The sequence below is a fragment of the Mus caroli genome, chromosome 15, assembly GCF_900094665.2.
Source record: "Mus caroli chromosome 15, CAROLI_EIJ_v1.1, whole genome shotgun sequence".
Classification (NCBI taxonomy): domain Eukaryota; kingdom Metazoa; phylum Chordata; class Mammalia; order Rodentia; family Muridae; genus Mus; species Mus caroli.
Genome location: NC_034584.1, coordinates 60,456,238 through 60,475,218, shown reverse-complemented (window position 1 = coordinate 60,475,218; position 18,981 = coordinate 60,456,238). Strand labels below are relative to the sequence as shown.

The following is an 18,981-nucleotide window of genomic DNA, read 5'->3' as shown; positions in this document are numbered from 1 at the left end:
AAAAAAAAAAAAGTAATTGACCTTTTTGCTATAGCTTTCAGATTTATTTTCCGAAGTAAAGCATTAAAAACAAGAAAAAAAAAAAAAGAAAGAAAACTCCCATGGGCTTTACTTACACTGGGGCATCTGTGAGAAGCGTGGCATCAGCGAGCCTGGAATGAACTCTCCCCATCCATCCACACACCAACACTCGCCTGGAAAAGAGCCATAAACTATAAGTGCAGGAAGATGCTGGGGACTTTCCCAAAACTTGTTTTGCGTTCATAGCAATGCCGCCAAGGTAGCCTGTCTGGCCTAGCCCCCTGCCTTACGCTGTCCACTATCATAGGACTTAGCATCTAGTATTTCCAGCAAATGAGAATTTCACTTTCAAGGTGAAGGCCCCTGCTTCCCTAACACAGGGGAAATAGCTAGTAGTTGAGAAGGCAAGGGTTTGTCCAAGTTGCTAAAGAAGGTCAATAATCTGGACCACTTGCCTCCCACTGATGGGATCTTTCCTCTAAATATTCATTTGCCCTCCCAAAGTCTCCTTACCTGTCCCAGCATGGCACTGCACAGGTTCCCAGCCTCCTATCATATTGCATTGTGGCATGTAGGGCCCTGACCACAGAAGACTGGCTGCTCCATCGGACTTTCCCAAGGAAGCACGGAGACTCTGATAGAAAGTCAAGGCTAGAGCCACAGAGAGAAAAAAGCACAGTATGATAGCTGCCTTGTGGGCTCTGTCCTGAGATGCACTGAGAATGCCTCTGAACATACCCTCGTACCCATATAAAACAGCCTTCTTATAACCTGACAAGTGTTCCTCTTGGGTAGCCAGTAGACACTCAGAAGATCATCCTGTGAAAATGAACTCTAGGCTGCAATGAATTCGCTACTACTCTGCGTGGTAATTTCATAGAGAGTTGATTAGGCTGGTAAATGACTTCACGTCCTTGGGATTCACTTTACTCTAGAAAAGAATCATCAGCATCTAAAAGTATGCTGTTTACCAAGTGTGTCAACCTTTTGACACTGGGACACTAGATTGTCATCTACAAAGTTCAGTCTCAAGAACTACACACTTGAGTTACAAATATTAAAGTCACATGTGTCTCATAATGCTTTGAGTAGCCTTATGGTTTTGTGTTGGGTTCCATCCTTAGTTATCTGGGGATACATGTGGCCTTTCAGAGCTGCTGACTGGACATGATCCGGAAAGGACTAACTAATCCCTTCCCATGGCCCTATGAGGTATCAGCATCCCATCTGACCAGTGGCAAAACTGAGGCCAACAGATGACTACTCGGCCAAGATCTCACAAGAAGACATGGAGGGCAGGCTTTGACCACAGAAACTGACACACTGCATCTCTCCTATCCTCGCATGGCTCCTCTGCTCAGCATTTACCACCATTCAGTACATCACACCTGTACTGATCTAGTTAGTATGTGTGTTCCTCTTCTGAGATCACATTTAGGATCCTTGGTACAGATATTCATGCTTATTTTACATGCAAAAAAAAAAACAGAACCTGGCTCATAATGTATGCTGAAGAAAGAATTGATCAAGCATGATGGTACACACTTGTAATCCTAGCTGCTAGGATAACAAAGGCAAGAGGATCATGAGTTGGAGGCCAGCCAGAGCTATGCTAGAGTGAACTCAAGGGCAGTATGGGAAAGTTAATAAAATACAATCTCAAATTTTGTTTGTTTGTTTTTAATTGTAAAAAGAACTGGGTGTGTGGCTCAGTGGAATAGGGTTTACCTAATATATATAAGGCCCTAATATATATACAAGTAGGAAAAAAGGAGCAATTGAAGGAAAGAAAGGGAGAAGAAAGAGACGAGTTTGAAGTAAATGTTGCCATGTATACATGCATAAGAGGAGGGGCAAAGAAAAGTAAGTAGTGGCCAGAGCCTAAAGCCACTGAGTCTGGGTCTCCCAGTTTCTCACCCTAGGTTCCTGCCACCCTCCAACAGTGCTGTGATTTCTCTCCCAACCACTTTCCCTGTCTGGCTTCTAACCTTTCTAGTGCAAATAACCAGGTTGTGGCCTTTCCTGGGTACCCAGAGAATTACCCCCTCTTGTGTGTAGCCTTTGTAGTTTTTTGCATGCTTGGGAAGTTCCTCCCAACCTGTTGCATATCTCAAATAGTCTTCATGGTTCCGGGAAGAGACAGACGTGCAGCAGACAGACAGGATGTACATTTGAAGCAGCCTGGTGTTGTGCATGGAGCTATCAATGCTGGTAAGTTTCTATGTGAATCCTGGTACCATTCCTCTTGGCTGTATGATCAGGAGAAGCTTACTCTACCTCCCTGATGCAGTGCTTGCTCATTAGTAAAATGTAGTCAGTGCTGACCAGGGTACGTTTTATACTATAATAAAATCGGTGGCAGATGACATGCATTGTGTTGCCGCCTATATCCCTTCCTGGCTCATCATTTTATAGTCACCCTGTTCTACCAGCCAAATGTGCTTTGTGGCCCCCTAATCTTGCCTTGTTCTGGGACCAAAATCCCCAAACTTCCAGGCAAAGAACAGTTTGACTACCTGTTTCTAGAGTCTTCCTCTTTTTAGCGTAAGGCCTGCAGAGCCAGAGTATGAAACTAACGGGGGTGGGGGGAACGACTTTCTGAGCTTCCTGAGACTGGTCTCTGCTAAAGAAAAATGTCACCATGTCACATAGAGATAATTTATGGCAGCAGCAGCAGCTCCTCTGCATTTTGTGCTGATCAAAGTGATCCAAACTACAGGAGTGGCAGAACCATTTCTCCTCCTGAGTATATCAGACTCAACCCAGGCCCAGGATTTAAATAACTGCTTTCCTTTGAAAAGGAGAAGCTCCCAGGCTCCTGAAGGAGAGAGAAAGAGCAGCAGTGTGAGAGATGAGCAGGGCACAGTGTAAAGGAAGGTGAGGAAGGCATGAGATGTTGGCATGAGGGAGAGTGGCAGCAACAGACTGACTTGTGAGATCCTCTGAGAGAAGAAAGATACCATTCCCAAGCCAGCAGCAGGTACCACTAGGGAAGCCAGCAGCAGGTACCACTAGGGAAGCCAGCAGCAGGTACCACTAGGGAAGACAGGGAGGTTCCAGCTTGTTGAAGGGAATTCACTCTGATGCCACATAAAAGTTTTCAGGCAAGGGAGGTGCAGCCCAGAACCCCAGAGACAACTGAGAAGGATGGGGGCTCAGACAAGGCTCAGAGAGATGAATCTCAGATTCTGTTGAGGTGGGGTCAGTGAAAACTCATCAGGTCAGAGCCTCTTGCAAGAGTAGGCTGTAGGCAGAGGAAGGACACCACTCAGTTGAGCTAGGTCTCCGCACTGACTCCATATTCGGTGGACAGGGCACTGGACACTAACTGTATGAGCTAGACTACTAGACTTCCTGACCCAGTTTCCACAGCAAATAGAGGAGTAAACCTGGGCAAGTGACTAAGGCAGGGCTCAACTTCTCTGTGTAAGGAATCATGGGTAGTATTATATCTTTGTTCTTCTGAACTGTTAACAGAATTAACACAATGGCCCAATTATGTATTTGGCATGCAAGTTACCTGGTCATGGGCTAGGTTAAAACACTGTGTGGTTGTTGCTAAACCAGAGGACTGTGATACAAACCTTTGGGACCTGCTCTCAGAATTCCCTGAGCTCAAAGGAGCAATGGGTTCTCAGTAAAGAGGGCCATGTTCCTTCTCCTTCCCTGTAGACGTGGGAGTGAGAGGTAACTTTAAAACAGGTCAAGGGTTAAGAGCACATGGGACCTTTTACCAAGACTAAGGTTTTGCGTGGACTGCACGTGCCATCTGGGGTACACAATGTAAAGCCCCACATGGGCTTTGCTGAAGATCATGAATCCTTTATGTAAAGCTTTGGCTAGAGTCACAGAACGACTCTGCCATTCCAGGAACCTGGCAGCTCATGGAAGCCAAATGAAGTCCTGGAAAGCCAGATGCAAGCTATTGCTTCCCCCAAAGAGATGCTGAGAGAATCTTCAGTGCAACACTCACTGGACTGAGCAGCCAAACGAATGGCATATTCACCCCCACGTAGAAACTTCTCAGAGAGAGCATCCCGGGATGGGAAGAGGGGAGGAAGGTCAAGGTCCTCACTGGTCAGCTGGATTCCCTTGGCCACTAAGAAACTCTCTCCCAGTGGAAATGAAGAAGCATTGGAGGCTGAGACAATCTCTTCTGTTTCCTTAATAAATTTCAGGACACGAAGTTTCACTTCCTCACATGGGCCAGGACCTAGGATAATACAAAAAAGCATAGGTAGAATCAGTACCAAGTCCAGGTCTCTTTGCTTTGTCTTCTTGGACCTCATTCATTCAGCAATGCACAGGGAAACCTGCAGAAGACTGGTTATATGCAATGTCCACACCATGCCAGACTCATTTTGAGTATATTCATAGGATCTAACTTAATCTGGGTAACATCTAAGAAGACCCTTAGTCCCACAAGTCCAAGTTTCATTTCTGCTACCACACTCTCTTCACCAAAGAACAACATAAGGAAGAAAGGGTTAAACTGGTTACCATTTTAGGCCGCAGCCCATCATTGGAGGAAGTTAAAAAGAGGAACATGAAGGAAGCCCAGATATTTCACATGGCATTGCCTCAGACCAAAGAACTTCCTTCAGAGCCAAAGAGATGCAACAGAAGCCGTGGAGGATTTTGTTTGCTAGATACCAAGCACCTTATGCTTAGCTAGCTTTCTAATAGTTTAGTGTTACTTGCCAAGGGAATGGTACTGTCTACAGTGGGCTGGGCCATACTATACCGATTAGTAATCAAGTAAATACTTGCAAAGACAGATCGATGGGCCAATATGGTCTACAGATTTTCTCAAGTGAGATTGTCTTCCCAGATAACTCCCCAAATGGACAATTAAAACTAACGTTGACACGGAAATATAGAGGAGAAACTGAGGCCTGCAGAAGTCATAATAGTTGAGCAAGTTCTTCACTAGACAGTTTTTTTCAGAATTGCTAGACAGTCTCATTTTACAAATACTGATCTGGATCACCTATCTCTTGGATGGACAGATATAGAAAGGTAGGTGGGTGGGTAGGTGGATGGATGGATGGACAAATTGATAGTTAGATGGGTGCTTGGGTAGATAGGTGTGAATGGACTGAAGGATGAATGGACAGATACATGTTGAGATGACTCCCAGAAATGCCCTGGTTTTACCAAGGTTTTCCCACTAGAAAGCAAACATGAAATTGGGACTCTACATGAGTTAACTCACATGCTGGGATCTCTCCTGGCTTGGTCTGAGTACCATCCAGTTTCTGACCAGCCTCATCCACACACCAACAGCTCCTGAGGTTGAAGTGTTCCAAAGGCATGTTAAAGTCTGAGTAGGGACCTGGGTATTGGCTGAGCTGACCATTTAGGATCTGCCAAAAGATGTATGGATCCAGAAAAATGTTCTCCCCAGGCGGAGTTGTGGCTCCCTCCAACACTACCTGTGGAACATCTTGAAGAGATGGGTACTGTGCTAGCACTGGAAAGATTCTTTGCTGGCCAGCATCATAGAGACTTTGAAGAAAGAGGCTGAAGTTTCTGGAAGCTACTTCTCTGTAGCTCATGATCTTCATTAGCAGTGTGGCTGGGGTCAGTTCCTGGCCATCACTGTTCTGAGTCTTCCATCGTTCATACCACTCAAAGACTTGCTCATGGGGCCCATCACACTGCACATGCCTCCACTGGCCACTGGCACTGCACTGAGGGATGTAGACACTGGAGATGGAGGGCACCATGCTGGAGTTCGAGAGCAGAACCCCTACTACCCCAAGGAAAGCTTGTTCAGCCTGTAATTGGCAGACACTGGGACCTGGTGGAGAACAAGGGTCAGATATTTAATAAATTGTTTAAGACAGAAAGATCAAAGTGACTGCTTGACTGCCAGTCTGAGCAACCTTAAAGGTCTAAATGAATGAATGGCAGGCATCCAATCTGGTGACTACCCCAGTTACCATCATGGCCAGTACCACAGAACTGTTTATGTGGCACATTCCGATACATGTATGTTATATATTTGTGTATGTGTGTGTTTCAGCAGGTATGTGAATATGTGGAGGGCAGAGGCTGATGTCTTCCTCAGTCACTCTATATCTTACTGTTTTAGACAGGATCTTTCACTAAGCCTGGAGCTTTCCAATTAAGACAGCCTGGCTGGCCAGTAAGCTCCAGCTCTACCTGTTTCTGCCATTCCCCTGAGCACAGCACTGGCGTTACAAATGCACATGGTTAGATGAGATTTAAGGTGGATGCAACCTCAGATCCATATGCTTGTGCAGTAGGCACTTTATCAGCTGAGTCATCTTCCCAGCCCAGGTATGTATGTGCACTTTCTTAATAACAAGCAAATATCTTTATTTGCTCATTATAATGGCTAATACTGTCCAGTTTTCTGTGGATAATTTTTAGCTAAAGTACCTTTCCTGTTAACTAAAGTTTGCTCTTTAGTCATGAGCAAACTCAGTTTCTTACAATGTATCAAGTTCTAGTCTAAACAAAAACACAAGAATCTTTAAGTTAAATACCCAGCAGACTTACACTGCTTGGCTTCTCCAACTGTACTTTGAGTTCCAGGAATAACCTGGCCTTCAGCATCAACACAGTAACATTCTGAGTGGAAGCACTGGGCAGGCAGAAAATATCCCTCTCTAGTACAAGTAGGAACAAAAAAGCTGGAGCCGGCGGGCTGAGCGCTTGCGAGGCTTTGCATCTGAGCTCTCTGCTTTTCACACTTGGTGGGACATCTTGGGCGACCACCTCTGACTCTCGAGCCATCAAGTTCTTTGCCTCGGGAATCTACACACCAGCATTCTCCAGCATAGCACTGTATATCCTCATAGCTTCCTCCAGCAGTGCATGATGGGACAAAGAACTTCCCAGGCGTCTGTTTACAGGCTTGCGCACTGAACACCATTTCCATCACATCTCCTAAATCCCTCGCTATATCTTCCGGCACAGAAACAGCACGCTGCAAGAAGACAAGAAATTCTGGAAGTTCCAGGAGAGAAACAAGAAATTTTAAGGCGTCTTGGTTCTCTTGTAGGTTGACTTTGAAGCCAAAGTTACCCACAACTGGTTTATTCATAGCAACTGTCTTCTCAGACACACGGAGAGTTTCTGGGGTAGAACTGGAGTCCAATCTCACAGGGAGTAGTTTGGCAAGAGTAGTAACTCTGTCTCCATTCAGGAAGCCCGGGAGACCAAACTGCTGGAAAAACTGACTGAAGTTAAATGTGCTTCTTGTACCAAGGGCTCCTGACAAGTTAAACTGGGCAGCATTCGCCAAAAATGTCCCTCCAAACAGGTTCTGCTGGAGTCGCTTGGGGTTGGTGGTGAACTGAAGGGCAAGCCCTGCCAGCTCCCGGGAGGGGAAAACTGCTCTGATGGCTTCTCTTAGTAGACTTCTGGATTCAGAAAGCCGTTGGTAGTGCTCCACAGCTATTGAACGCAGGAGTCCAGAGTCAACAAAGAGTTCCTTGATTCTGGGTGGGCAGGATGTGTCCGATCTGACACCACTCACAGGGGCGAGCCTGTCCTCTGAAGACAAAAGGTCCTGCGGACTGAAGTAGTCTGGGGTTTCAAAGTAGAGCCTAGACAAGGCCTGCTGCCTTTCCAAGGCACATGACTGATCTGCAGCTGCATGAAACAGTTAAAAACATAGTTAGTGGAACAAGTAGTCCTCCGGACCCTTCCTCCACCATGTCCACATGCCTCTGGTAAGAAGATTTCAAAGTTTCACCCTACATTGTGGACCATTTGCCTTTCTGTTAGTTAGTTTGTTTGTTTGTTCTGTTTTGTTTTGTTTTGTTTTTCTGGGTAGCCTTGGCTGTCCTAGAACTCTGTAGACAAGGCTGACCTGGAACTCAGAGATCCACGTACTTCTGCCTCCCAGATGCTGGGAATAAAAACGTGGGCCATTGCCACCTGGACCATGCTTTTTCTGTATTCACATATGCCTTCCCTTCTCCCTTGTGCTACCCCTTGAGGCTAGTTCTGAGAGTGAGTATTTCTGTCCCCATGACCACTTGGCTACCTCAAACCAGACTGATGCTTTTCTACAGCAAGTCTATGAGATACCATCCCACTTTTTGAAAAGCTAGTCACACTTGTGTTGATCTGAATAGTGTCCCCTAAGGACATTTTCTACTGGGGGGGGGGGTGTCCCTAAATGTGAATTGAAAGCAAGGTCTTGGTAGACATAATCAAATTAAGATGATGTCTAGACTAGGGTGGGCTAGAAATCCAATGTTTGGTGACTCTGTAAGAAAAGCCACAGCAAAGAGGCCACATGAGGGTTAAGACACACGGACTAGAATGATAGATGCAGCCATGAAGCCAAGGGATCCCAGAAACTGCCAACCACAATATCCAAATGGAGTGTGGATGGCCCTGTCCCCACCTTGACTTCTGAATTCCAGCATGAGAATTCTGGTATGTGAGAGAACAAATTTCTGCTGTTGCAGACATCCACTGTATAGTGATTGGTTCTGGCAGCCTTAGGAGCCCAGTTTGCTAACAAAGTCCTATTTGTGTTGCTAGGCTTCTGCTTCCCAGCTTTCTCTTGCTGGAACTCTCAATGGACTTCAATGCTTCACCATATGCTCTTCCTGCAACTCTCTAGTTCCTCTGGTGTCCAGTTTATAGTCTCTTTCAGAATGAGACATGTACCAGCAATGCTGGCTGTGCTTTACATAAGTGATATTTTTCTCTATGGTGATGTGTAACCTGAAAACCACAGCATATTCCAGTATTGTCTTCTTTTCTATATTATAATACTAAAGTGCTGACCCGGCAGGCACTCTTGTTGTTACACCCCTTGTGTTTCTTTGTTCTTTCTGTGAATTTGCTAGTGAAAAGGTAACCTAACGGACTCAGTCAACTCTGCATGGCCAAGACATTCTGTGCAAGTGTCCTTGGGAGAAAGAATAACTCAAACATCATCTGGCTTTTTCATATAGGTGGACGTAAGCAAGCTCCATCCTCTTCCACAAATCCACAAATCTTAGGAGACCTTCTAAACCACCACCCCACTCTCAACTTGTAAAAATAATTCTTTCCTTTGGATTCACACAGATGCCAGAAAGGAAGCCAGCCAATTTCCCTCTGTAACCAAGCAACAGGGAAAGAACTGGAACATGTAGAGGTGTGTGTGTGTGTGTGTGTGTGTGTGTGTGTGTGTGTGTGTGCGCACACACACACACACACGCACGCGCGCTCGAGCACTGACAACATATAAAGCTGAGCAGACCCTCAGCGAGACCACTGTGTTGATATCACAGGAGCACTGAGGAAATGAGTGTTTGGCTTCACTTCCCTTTCCATGCTGAGAACTGAGCCCCTCGACGTATTTGTTAAGTGCTGCTACTAAATCAGACAGCGAGAAAGAGTGAAAGCCCCAAACCCACCCAAGCATTCATCAGTTCCTGCTTTGACTCGGAAAGGGAAAGCCATGGCTCTTCATTTTCACCCAAGGTCTGCAGGGTTCAATATTCGCTAGTTTTTGATGTAACTGGGTGGTGGTTTCGAATACTTCCAATGCAAGGCCTTACACTTTTCTTTATCTCACATCCAAAGCTTCCTCCAGCTCCTTCCCTCACACTGCTGGGAGGCATATATCCCACAAGCAGTCCAACAGGCTTCTCCAGAATGAGCCTCATATCAGCCTCACCACCCTTCAGCATGAAGCCCAAGCCTGGGTAATGAGAAGGGCTACATTCTGGCTCCATCCTGCCTTTCCCTCATGTCACGACATGTGCTCTGTTCTCCAACATTGTCTCTACCATCCTTGCAGATTCAGAGCCTATAGGAAGAGCCTTTGTTACAGGCACTCTGTGCAACTGTCCCTCACCCATGAAGCCTCCCTCAGTGTTTTCAAATAGACCTAACAAGCTTCCCCTTGGTGCTGTGTCGGCTGCCTGTGCACACTCCATCCACAGGACATGAAAACTCAGCTCTCTTCTTTTCTGTTATCTATGAGTGCCCTGGTATTCCTTAGGATTTCTGAGAAAGTATCTATATCTGACACAAGACCAAAAGCTCACTGCAAGTTAATAGCAGCAGACTGCCTTCACTCATACAGTTTGAAGGACCTCTGGGGGATCTTCAGTCAGTAGTTGATTAGTGAGCTCCTGAGAGAATGATGTGAAGAAACAGAGAGAGTAACAGGCTCTCAGGAGAGCAGAATGTTTATCCCTGAGAGGAAACTTACCGCAAGATGGAGGCTGCCCTTGCTGCCGAGTGCCAGGGACCTCTCTCCCCTGGGCATCCACACACCAGCACATCCCTTCTGTCTGGCACTGTACTGTTTGGTAGTGACCATCTCTGTGGCAGCTCGGGATGTAAGAATGACCAAATCTGGTGGCAGAAAACTGTTCTACTTCACACTTAGTGGGGCCTAGAAGAGACCACACAGCAAAGGAGGCATTCATAGTGATTAAGGTGTGTGTGTTCACAGCCTGCATGAATGTTTGCTGCCTTGGAGCTAATTCCCTAAACTTACTTTGATGTAACAGCCATGCAGATGAAAATAACCCCAAAACCTCAGTTGATTTCACAGTAGAAGCACATGCCTCTTGCTAGCTAGTTACTTACACCGAAATCTGCCAGAGATGACTAATTGAATGGCCAGGAATCGTCTCTGCAATATCCGGTACATGGTGCTTTGAGTGAAGGTTGAGGCCTGGTCCAAGCCAGCAAAAATGGTGTCATAAATTTCATCCAGTAACAATTCCACTCCTGAGCAAATGTAGATAGATAGCATTTCAGGGACTGGCTCCTCAGGAAATAAAGCTCTAACCTAGCTGAGCTGACAGATGTCAAAGGTCAGAATCTACATAAGCAGCATTATGCAATGGGTTCAGCCATATCCATCCTTTAGACATTACAAATTGTCATCACCTACAAAGTTCATGCTCAAAAACCATGCAACACATTTATATAATAACAATGCAAACAGCAACAACATTTTACCTATGTTTGTGATTTTTATAGGATCATATCGTTTGCTAAGCTAGATGCAGCCCCTGGACCATAGGTTGGATATGCCTGGAATAATACTCTAATAGTTCCTAAAGTCAGGGCTGCCATTGTAGCTGTGCTGGTCTGACAGCACAGAGGAAAGCTACCTAGAGAATGAGTCTGATGGCATGACCTGTCTTCCACTTGCCACATAGCAAGGTGGGCACCTCTTTCAGCCGGCAACGGCACCATACAAGCAAGCAGAAGCTTCAGCAGTGTGCAGCAGATGAAAGCTGGCTAAGCTGTATCTTCTTTCACACCCATAGCAACCTAGCAAGGATGTAGAACTCCAGTGCAATTTCTGCCTTAGGCACCAGAGTCAAAGAATAACACTGATGCCTTCACATTGCCAGAAGTGTGGCTGATTACCTGTCTCAGCCAGCTCCCGCCCCTGGCTGTCAGCACAGTAACAGTACCCAGACACTTCAGGGAACCTGCCCCGGAAGGAACTGAAGGTCACAAATGCATCTGGAAACCTGTCAGAGAGGAAGATGCGTGGTCACTGTTTCATAAAATACAAGTCATCTTCAACTGAAGCCAGTGTAGCAGAGTCCTCAGCTGCATGTTCAGCTCTTTCCTACTCTGGTTTTACTTAGCCAAAGCAAGGGTAGACCATGCTTAGCTGTCATCTACCAACTAGCCATACTGCTTGTCCATTATTGTGGGCTGTGGATTGTGTGGAAATTAGTGCTATCATTAGCAAATGTAGAAACGAAAACATCTGTCTTGTCCCCACATATAGGGGCTATATAATTTTTAAAAGTTCTCTAGGCAGTGGTGGCACATGCCTTTAGTTCCAATACTTGGGAGGCAGAGGCAGACTGAATTCTGTGAGTTTGAGGCCAGCCTGGTATATAAAGCCAGTTCACAGATAGCACAAATCATGGCACTGCATATTAAGACCTCACAGGGGATTGGGAAGGACTGACTGCTCCTGGGTCCCAGGATCTCTAAGACCCCTGGAAGTAAGTCTGCAAAGCTTTCCCTCCCAAGTATATTTTCAACCATCTACTCAGAAAGGAGTCATCCCTGACTCTACTCTTCCACTCTTCTAGACTTTTCTTCTCCAGATTCCAAAGTTCTGTGTGATAGACATGCCTCCAATACAGCTCCATCTCCTAAGTGCTATCCCCTCCTCTATGTGGAGCCACATCATCTCCCTCAGAACTAGGAACTCAGGGTGCAACCTACCCACTCTGCCCTTTCCTAGACCAGGTAACACTTTCTAAAGTGCAGGCATCTGGTGGTGTGTATGCAATGCCCTACCAACGCAAATCCTCACTCTACATCCAGGCCTTCAAATATTTGAGGCAATGTCAAGGACATACAGAACAAAATTGCGCAGCTGAAGCCCAGCTGCAACTGGCTGTCCTGTACTATATCTGTCAACCTAGGTGATCTGGACCTATTCCATGTGGATTTCACAGCTCCTTCCACTGGCCCAAAGGAGTCACTGGGCCTGCGGCAGCCAGATCTACATAGTAACAGAAAATTCCTGATTACCCCTGGGCTTTCGATAATCAACCACCCAATCGTTCCCACGACCTTTCTAGGGCAGAATTTGTTCAAAGATATGAGAGAGTGAGAGAGAGAGAGAGAGAGAGAGAGAGAGAGAGAGAGAGAGAGAGAGAGAGAGAGAGAGAGAGAGAGAGAGATTGGGATCCTATTTCAGAAGTGAGTGCTTTTGTTTGCATTAGCAATGAATACTTGATCTCAACATTTATTTAACTAGACTGCCCTCTTGTGGCAGTAACTGTGAACTGAGCCTCAATCTCAATTTGCCCCCCTGTAAAGGTCTTTGATGCATCCACCAAATCTCTAAACTGGGGTTGTAAACTTAGGGTGTGGAAGACTCTGTGCCTTATGCTGTGTGAAAAGAGAAACGAATCAAATAAAACAAACAAGTAACAATTTTTTATACACCTCTAAAGCCTACCATGCTTCCTAGGGTGAGCTCTTTAAAGTCTTCCAAACTACACTTTCTAATTATGTCTGTATTAAAGCTGAAATCTCTAAAACTCCTTGGATACAGTTAGCATTCAATTGGATGTGAACTGAAGATGCCTGGATTACACAGAGTAGAGGAGCATTTGGTGAGCTGGGCTGCCTGATGGTCCGTGCTCCCAGTTAAGTTAATCTGTAGTCGCCAGGTGGTGGGGGGAATCTAACCTACATTTTCTAAAACTGGGTGAAGCACGAGAATTCCTTGCAGATGATCACGTTGGGATGATACATATTCTCAGTGGTTTCCTAAGTGAAGTCTCAGGAGAGCTTCATCTTGGCCTAGTAAATAGAGCACACACTTCCATTTCCCAGCAGAGAACACTGAAGAGGCTCTGGGAAGGTAAATGACCAGGTCACCTTGCAAAGTAGTGGCAGATGAAGACTGCAGGTGGCAGAGGCAAAGGCTATGGGGCAGGATTGTACTGGGAACAGACAAAGTTGGCAGGAGTGGGATAGCCAAACACTGAGGGACCTAGGACACGGGAGGGTTTGGTACAAAGCAGGTAGCTAAAGGCTAGCTTCTTGACCACATAAACAAATTCATACACCTCCAGCCTCAGTATTTATAGCCATACTCTGCATTTTGTGTTTAGGTGGAATGTATGAAACCTCTGATACTGAGCTTTGTGAAAACCTTTCAGGATATGATCTAATGAAAATGCCAGGCTTCTAAGGTATTGTGCAACTCAGATCAAGTTTTTCTGTGGGACCAGCACTTGGGGCATGGTCTGAGACCCTTCTGGCACAACACATGGGAACATTCTTTCTCACTCAGAAACTGGCTGTTCTGGAAGGCAGCCACATGGAGGCTCAGGTTCTCCCAAAGAATCCACAGCAGTGTTCACACAAGCTAGTGCTNTCTCTCTCTCTCTCTCTCTCTCTCTCTCTCTCTCTCTCTCTCTCTCTCTCTCTCCAAAATGATCTAATGTCATTTAAAGGCTACATGGCCCTTCACAATCATTGGGTACTCTAGGGTAGCCAAATACCATTTTGGGTCAAAGTATATAGATATTCATTTTATATTTGTTATTTAAACAGTAAAGTCCTTTAAAAGTGCACACAATATTGAACTTACAGAAGTGCATGGATAGCATCATAGCATGCTTTTTAATAGGTTCTTTCCCTGTTGATAGGATTCTCTTTCTGTCCACTCTTCCACTGCAGCCCCTATCTCCAAGTGGCCCTCAACACCTGTGTTGTCCTTCACACTAATCTCTGCTTTCGGTTTTACCCAGACCCAGCATACTCGTCTGATCATAGGATCACATGTGTGTACATATAAAGAACCTTTTTGCTACCTTTTTTTTAATAATAAATTCTGCCCTTGCACTGCCCATTTGGATTGGATTAGTATGACAGACTTTGGAACCCTGTTCAAGGCAATTTATCCAGCTTTGGTGCTTTATTTGAGCAGCTATACAAATGTTTATGGTATATTACTTTTAATCAGCTGTTCTCCCTGTTTGATGAGTGGTCACTTTTCTCCTCAGCTCTCTGCTAAAATGGAGAACAACACAGCCAATACCCAGATATGTAGTTCTCTGCACTCTGGTGTTTTCATTTGCTTGATGGGCTGGCAACGCACAGAGTACACTTATGTGGTGGTTTGAGAGAGAATGGCCCCCATAGGCTCATAGATTTGATCACCAGGGAATGGCACTATTAAAGGATTAGGAGATGTGGCCTTGTTGGAGGAAGTGGATCACTGGAAGTGGGCTTTGGGGATTTAAAAGCCTCTGCCAAGCCCAGACTCTCAGTCTCTCTCTCTGTCTCTCTCTCTCTCTCTGCCTATGCATCAGTATATATCTCTCAGTTACTGCTCCAGCACCTGCCTACATGCCACCATTCTTCCCACCATGATTAAAATGAACTAAACCTCTGAAACCATAAGCAAGGCCCCCAATTAAATGCCTTCCTTTATAAGAGTTGCCATGGTCATGATGTCTCTTCACAGCAATAGAACACTGACTGAGAGCATGTAATTTTCAGTAGCTATTCCCAGATGGCTTTGTTAACAGTGCTGCCAACAGGCTGAACGTTCCCGTCAATGACAAATGAGGGCAAGGTTGCATGTGACACATGACACTCCCAGATCCTGATGCAAACATAATCTTGAAGACCCAATGCCCCCCCACAAGTGACCCCCCCCCCAGTGAGCAGTCCCCTTTTACCTGTTGTAGTTGTGGATCAGATCAAAAATCATCATGTCTGTGGTATTGACAAACTTGCACTGGACAGGCATAAACTCCCCATCTGCAGTACACTGGGGTGGTGACCTGTCCCCTACTCCATGGAGGAGACGCCGGTTTCTTATCTCACAGCTCCTTGGACCTAAACATTTTCATGCAAAGCTGTTCAGTTCTTACACATGGATAGGTACATATGTAGGTACTTATGCCACCCATGTGACCCATGAAAGCCCACCAGTGCCCCAAATAGGCTACTGGAGGGTCACAAGCATTTGTTGACATTGTGTTTGGGCTTACAGTTGTCAGCCAGCAAAAAAGGATCTGTGGGATGACCAAAAGTCATGCAACTGCCTCTGTGACATTTTTCCTGTCCATCAAAAGCCAGGCACTCTGTGTCTGTGAGGCGTGTGATCTGTGGGGTGTCAAACTGTAGCCCACCCAGAGATTCTAGAGCCCATGACAGTGACACTTACACCGCGTTGGCCTGCCCTGCTGGCGGGTGCCATACACTTCCATCCCCTCTGTGTCTACACACCAGCATTGCACTCTCTGCAGGTCACACTGCACTGGTGCATAGTTCCCTGAATCCTGGCACTGAGGAAGGTAGAGAGCATCGGTGCTGTTAATGTAGCTGCCCAGCAGGATCCGTTGCTTGTGGAGCTGGCAGAAGGACAGACCTGGGGCACAAAGAGAAGCATCTGAGGAGGACTGTTGGGGAGCACGAAGGATTGCAGGATCAGGATTGAGCCCAGGAGGATCCTTTCTCCCTGAGGAACACTTGGCCAGACATTCAGAAGGCTCTGCCATCTTGAGAACTGGGTCAGAGTGGAATGGCTCTCACCAGTGCCCTGGCACTGAAGGGTAAACCGAGTATCTGAATCAGGATTTCTGGGTGGGCTGCCTATGTTGCCTGAAAAGTTGCTTCGCTATTCTACACTCCTCTCCCTTTCTACCAGTGAGAAGGCAGCTGCCTCCCTCTAGATGTGGGAGGAAAAGCTACTCTGTGTTCACTCATATGCAATAGTTACCATGTACCAAGCTTATCATATAGCAAATCCTAACATGGGTGAGGCAGGGTCTCTGTTCAGTTTGCAGATTGGGGTTGGGTGTGTGTGAATCAGAGAGAACAGGTGACTTTAGTTAAGATCATGATGTTAGAGTGTGAAGGGCCATTTGGGTCCCCAAATCAACTCTGTTGGCCAAATAAAACCAAAGACTCAGATAGAGCTATCACCTACCCACTGAAAAAGAGCATCCCCTTAAGCCTTGCTTTCACCATCGGATAAAACTTTGCTGAGAGCTGATCTTGCTTAGAGCCCTTCAACAACTACAGGGCATAATTGACTCAGTGCTGGATACAGTGGCTGGCTCACGGGAAGCACTTGCTAACTACTGGCTAGGCTCAAGTGTCTCATATGGTTTTTATAGTGGTCTTTAGGAAACTGGACCTTCTACATATTCAATGATGAGAAGCTAGCAGCCCTTAGGGCTTTAAGTGAGTTGGCTTTGTGCCCAACTCACTTAAGTCTAGTTTTTGTCCCTAGATGTGAAGTGTCCCAGTATAATGAGCCCTTTTCCATTAGGTGCCCCTTTGTTACGTACAAGCTGTTGGCCTCCCCAGCTGCCTGCTGCCAGGTACTTCTCTGCCATCAGAATCCACACACCAGCAAGATTGGCCATCATTTTGGCATTGGACTGTCCTGAAGAGAGAAATATCATGTGATACCATATAGCCTTTCTGAAGTCACATTTTGGCTCCAGCTCAGTGAGGCCAAAGTCTAGCAAGTCATACAGGAAAGTCAGAGTTGTGACCACACAAGGCAGGAGAGGCAACAATGCGAGTTGCAGGGTGGCTTGGGGTAGAAGGTGGTTAGGGAGACAAAAGATCCTCCGGGGGACAAGGCAGGCCTGAAACTTCAGAGAGAAACATACACAACGCTGGCAAAAAGGGGAGGCATACATACTTCTTAACTCCTCCCTCACAATCTTGAATCCTCAGTGGCTCTGACTAGCATTAGCCAGCAGATTGTGCCTATGAGAAGCTTGAATAAGATACAGAAGCAGCAAGAGTATTCCATAGCTAGAGATGAGGACTCTGCATGTCACTCCGCGGCAGAGGGGAATAAGGACTCTTGCACCATAGAGAAGAGGAATTTACACTATAGTCTCATCTACAGGGAGGAATACAGTCCCAGGACCTATGATTTGTCAGAGTACCTGCAAAAACTCCTTTCAAAGAAGAGTTCCCTGGAGGGAAATGGCCTAGCAGCCCAGGCAAGCTATGAAAACTGGGTTGCCTAAGTAAGGGACAGTTGCTGTTTTGCCCTACCAGAGAACTGGGGGTTGGGGGCTTTGAGCACCCTTACCTCTATCTGGGCTTTCTCATGAAAAGCCATACACACTATGTTGTAAAGCAATTACGATAAAGTTTCAGCAAGAATTGGGGGAGAGCCCCTGAATGGAGAGTCTCTCCAACAAGATACCTAGATGGGAGGATAGAAAAGGAGCTCCCCCCCATCCCCCATCCCCCCCCAGAAAATGACAGCATAGGTCAGGAGTCTGAGGATCTTATCCATACAATTGGGGATAACAGGGATAAGATGTGAGAGGTTCTTCAGGGTATTTTAGGACCCTGGAGCTCCTAATATAGCCACTCTTACTGGAAACTTCCATCTTCAGAGCACTGGGGAACATATTCAGCCTGCTTCAGAAAGGCATTCTCTCTTTGTAGCTCACAGGGGCGGAGTGGCTGTGCATCTACCTGGTACTCTGTGTGAAGGGAAGTGATATGTGAGAAGGGTACAGGTCTGTCCTTTCCCTCCCAGTCCCCCACCCGTACCCCCACTCCCACCCCTGACACAGACACACAGTCTTTACCTTCCCAGTCTTACTGGCAACCATTATTTCCATCCCCAGGATACTTTTAGCTCATTTAATCATTTGTGCTTTCCTGGGAGGTGATGGGGATGTCTTCATTCTCCTAGCTTTTTATCACTACTCTCAATATCCAGCTCTGGGACCTCAGGCAATTCAGCTCATCTCTCTGAACCTCTTTCATCTGAACAGCAAAGAGCAAATATCTAGCCTCTGGGCATTTGTGAGGTTAGATGAGATAGGGCATGCTTAAGGGCCCTGGCCAGAGCCTGGCTGAACCATATGACTGAAAACTTCCTCCTCAAACTCATAGCCTCAGCATTAGAACTTACCAAAGATGTTGGCTGCTACCAGGCAGACTGAGCTCAACAAAGTAGAGACCCACAAGACCAGGGCTGTCATCCTGTCCCCTACTGGGATGAAGGGGTAGGAGCAATGTCCCATCTGAGTCTACTCATCAGGGAGCCTTTATAGCACAGTGGCAAGCAGTGCTCTCCTGTTCAAGGACACTTGACAGGGCAGTGGCTCACTTTGTTTTCTCTGCCAGTCACAGGAACTCCTTCTTCTTGAGTATGGTCCCACTAAGAATACTCGAGTGGTCAGTAGGGTGACCACTCCAGTCTATGGGGACAAGAAATGTGAGGTTGGCATTAAAACTTTTCCTTACAGGCAAATGCCAGGGTTCTGTACCCTTAGGGGTGACAGAGTTTGATCATTAAACTTGAAAGATAAAATATCTCCTCTTCCTCCTGATTCCCTCACTGTCTCCTCCTTCTCTCCCCTTCCTTCCTTCCTTCCTTCCTTCCTTCCTTCCTTCCTTCCTTCCTTCCTTCCTTCCTTCCTCCCTCCCTCCCCTCTCTCCCTCCCTCTCTCCCTCCCTCCCTCC

At 46.2% G+C, this 18,981-nt stretch overlaps 1 protein-coding gene across 1 annotated transcript in view; it reads right to left on the bottom strand.

The window, feature by feature from the left end:
• Positions 1–18,513, bottom strand: part of Tg (thyroglobulin) — a 180,146-nt gene extending 161,633 nt beyond the window's left edge. Inside the window, exons 1-13 of the mRNA XM_021183215.1 lie at positions 18,428–18,513; positions 17,882–17,990; positions 16,824–16,921; positions 15,695–15,898; positions 15,204–15,363; positions 11,398–11,504; positions 10,603–10,746; positions 10,220–10,405; positions 6,550–7,647; positions 5,237–5,824; positions 3,995–4,234; positions 535–672; positions 117–194 (exon numbers count right to left, since the gene is read on the bottom strand). Of these exons, the coding sequence (XP_021038874.1) occupies positions 117–194; positions 535–672; positions 3,995–4,234; positions 5,237–5,824; positions 6,550–7,647; positions 10,220–10,405; positions 10,603–10,746; positions 11,398–11,504; positions 15,204–15,363; positions 15,695–15,898; positions 16,824–16,921; positions 17,882–17,990; positions 18,428–18,497 (3,220 nt within the window). The 5' untranslated portion in view covers positions 18,498–18,513. The remainder of the gene's footprint in view (positions 1–116; positions 195–534; positions 673–3,994; positions 4,235–5,236; positions 5,825–6,549; positions 7,648–10,219; positions 10,406–10,602; positions 10,747–11,397; positions 11,505–15,203; positions 15,364–15,694; positions 15,899–16,823; positions 16,922–17,881; positions 17,991–18,427) is intronic.
• Positions 18,514–18,981: the final 468 nt, after the last annotated feature.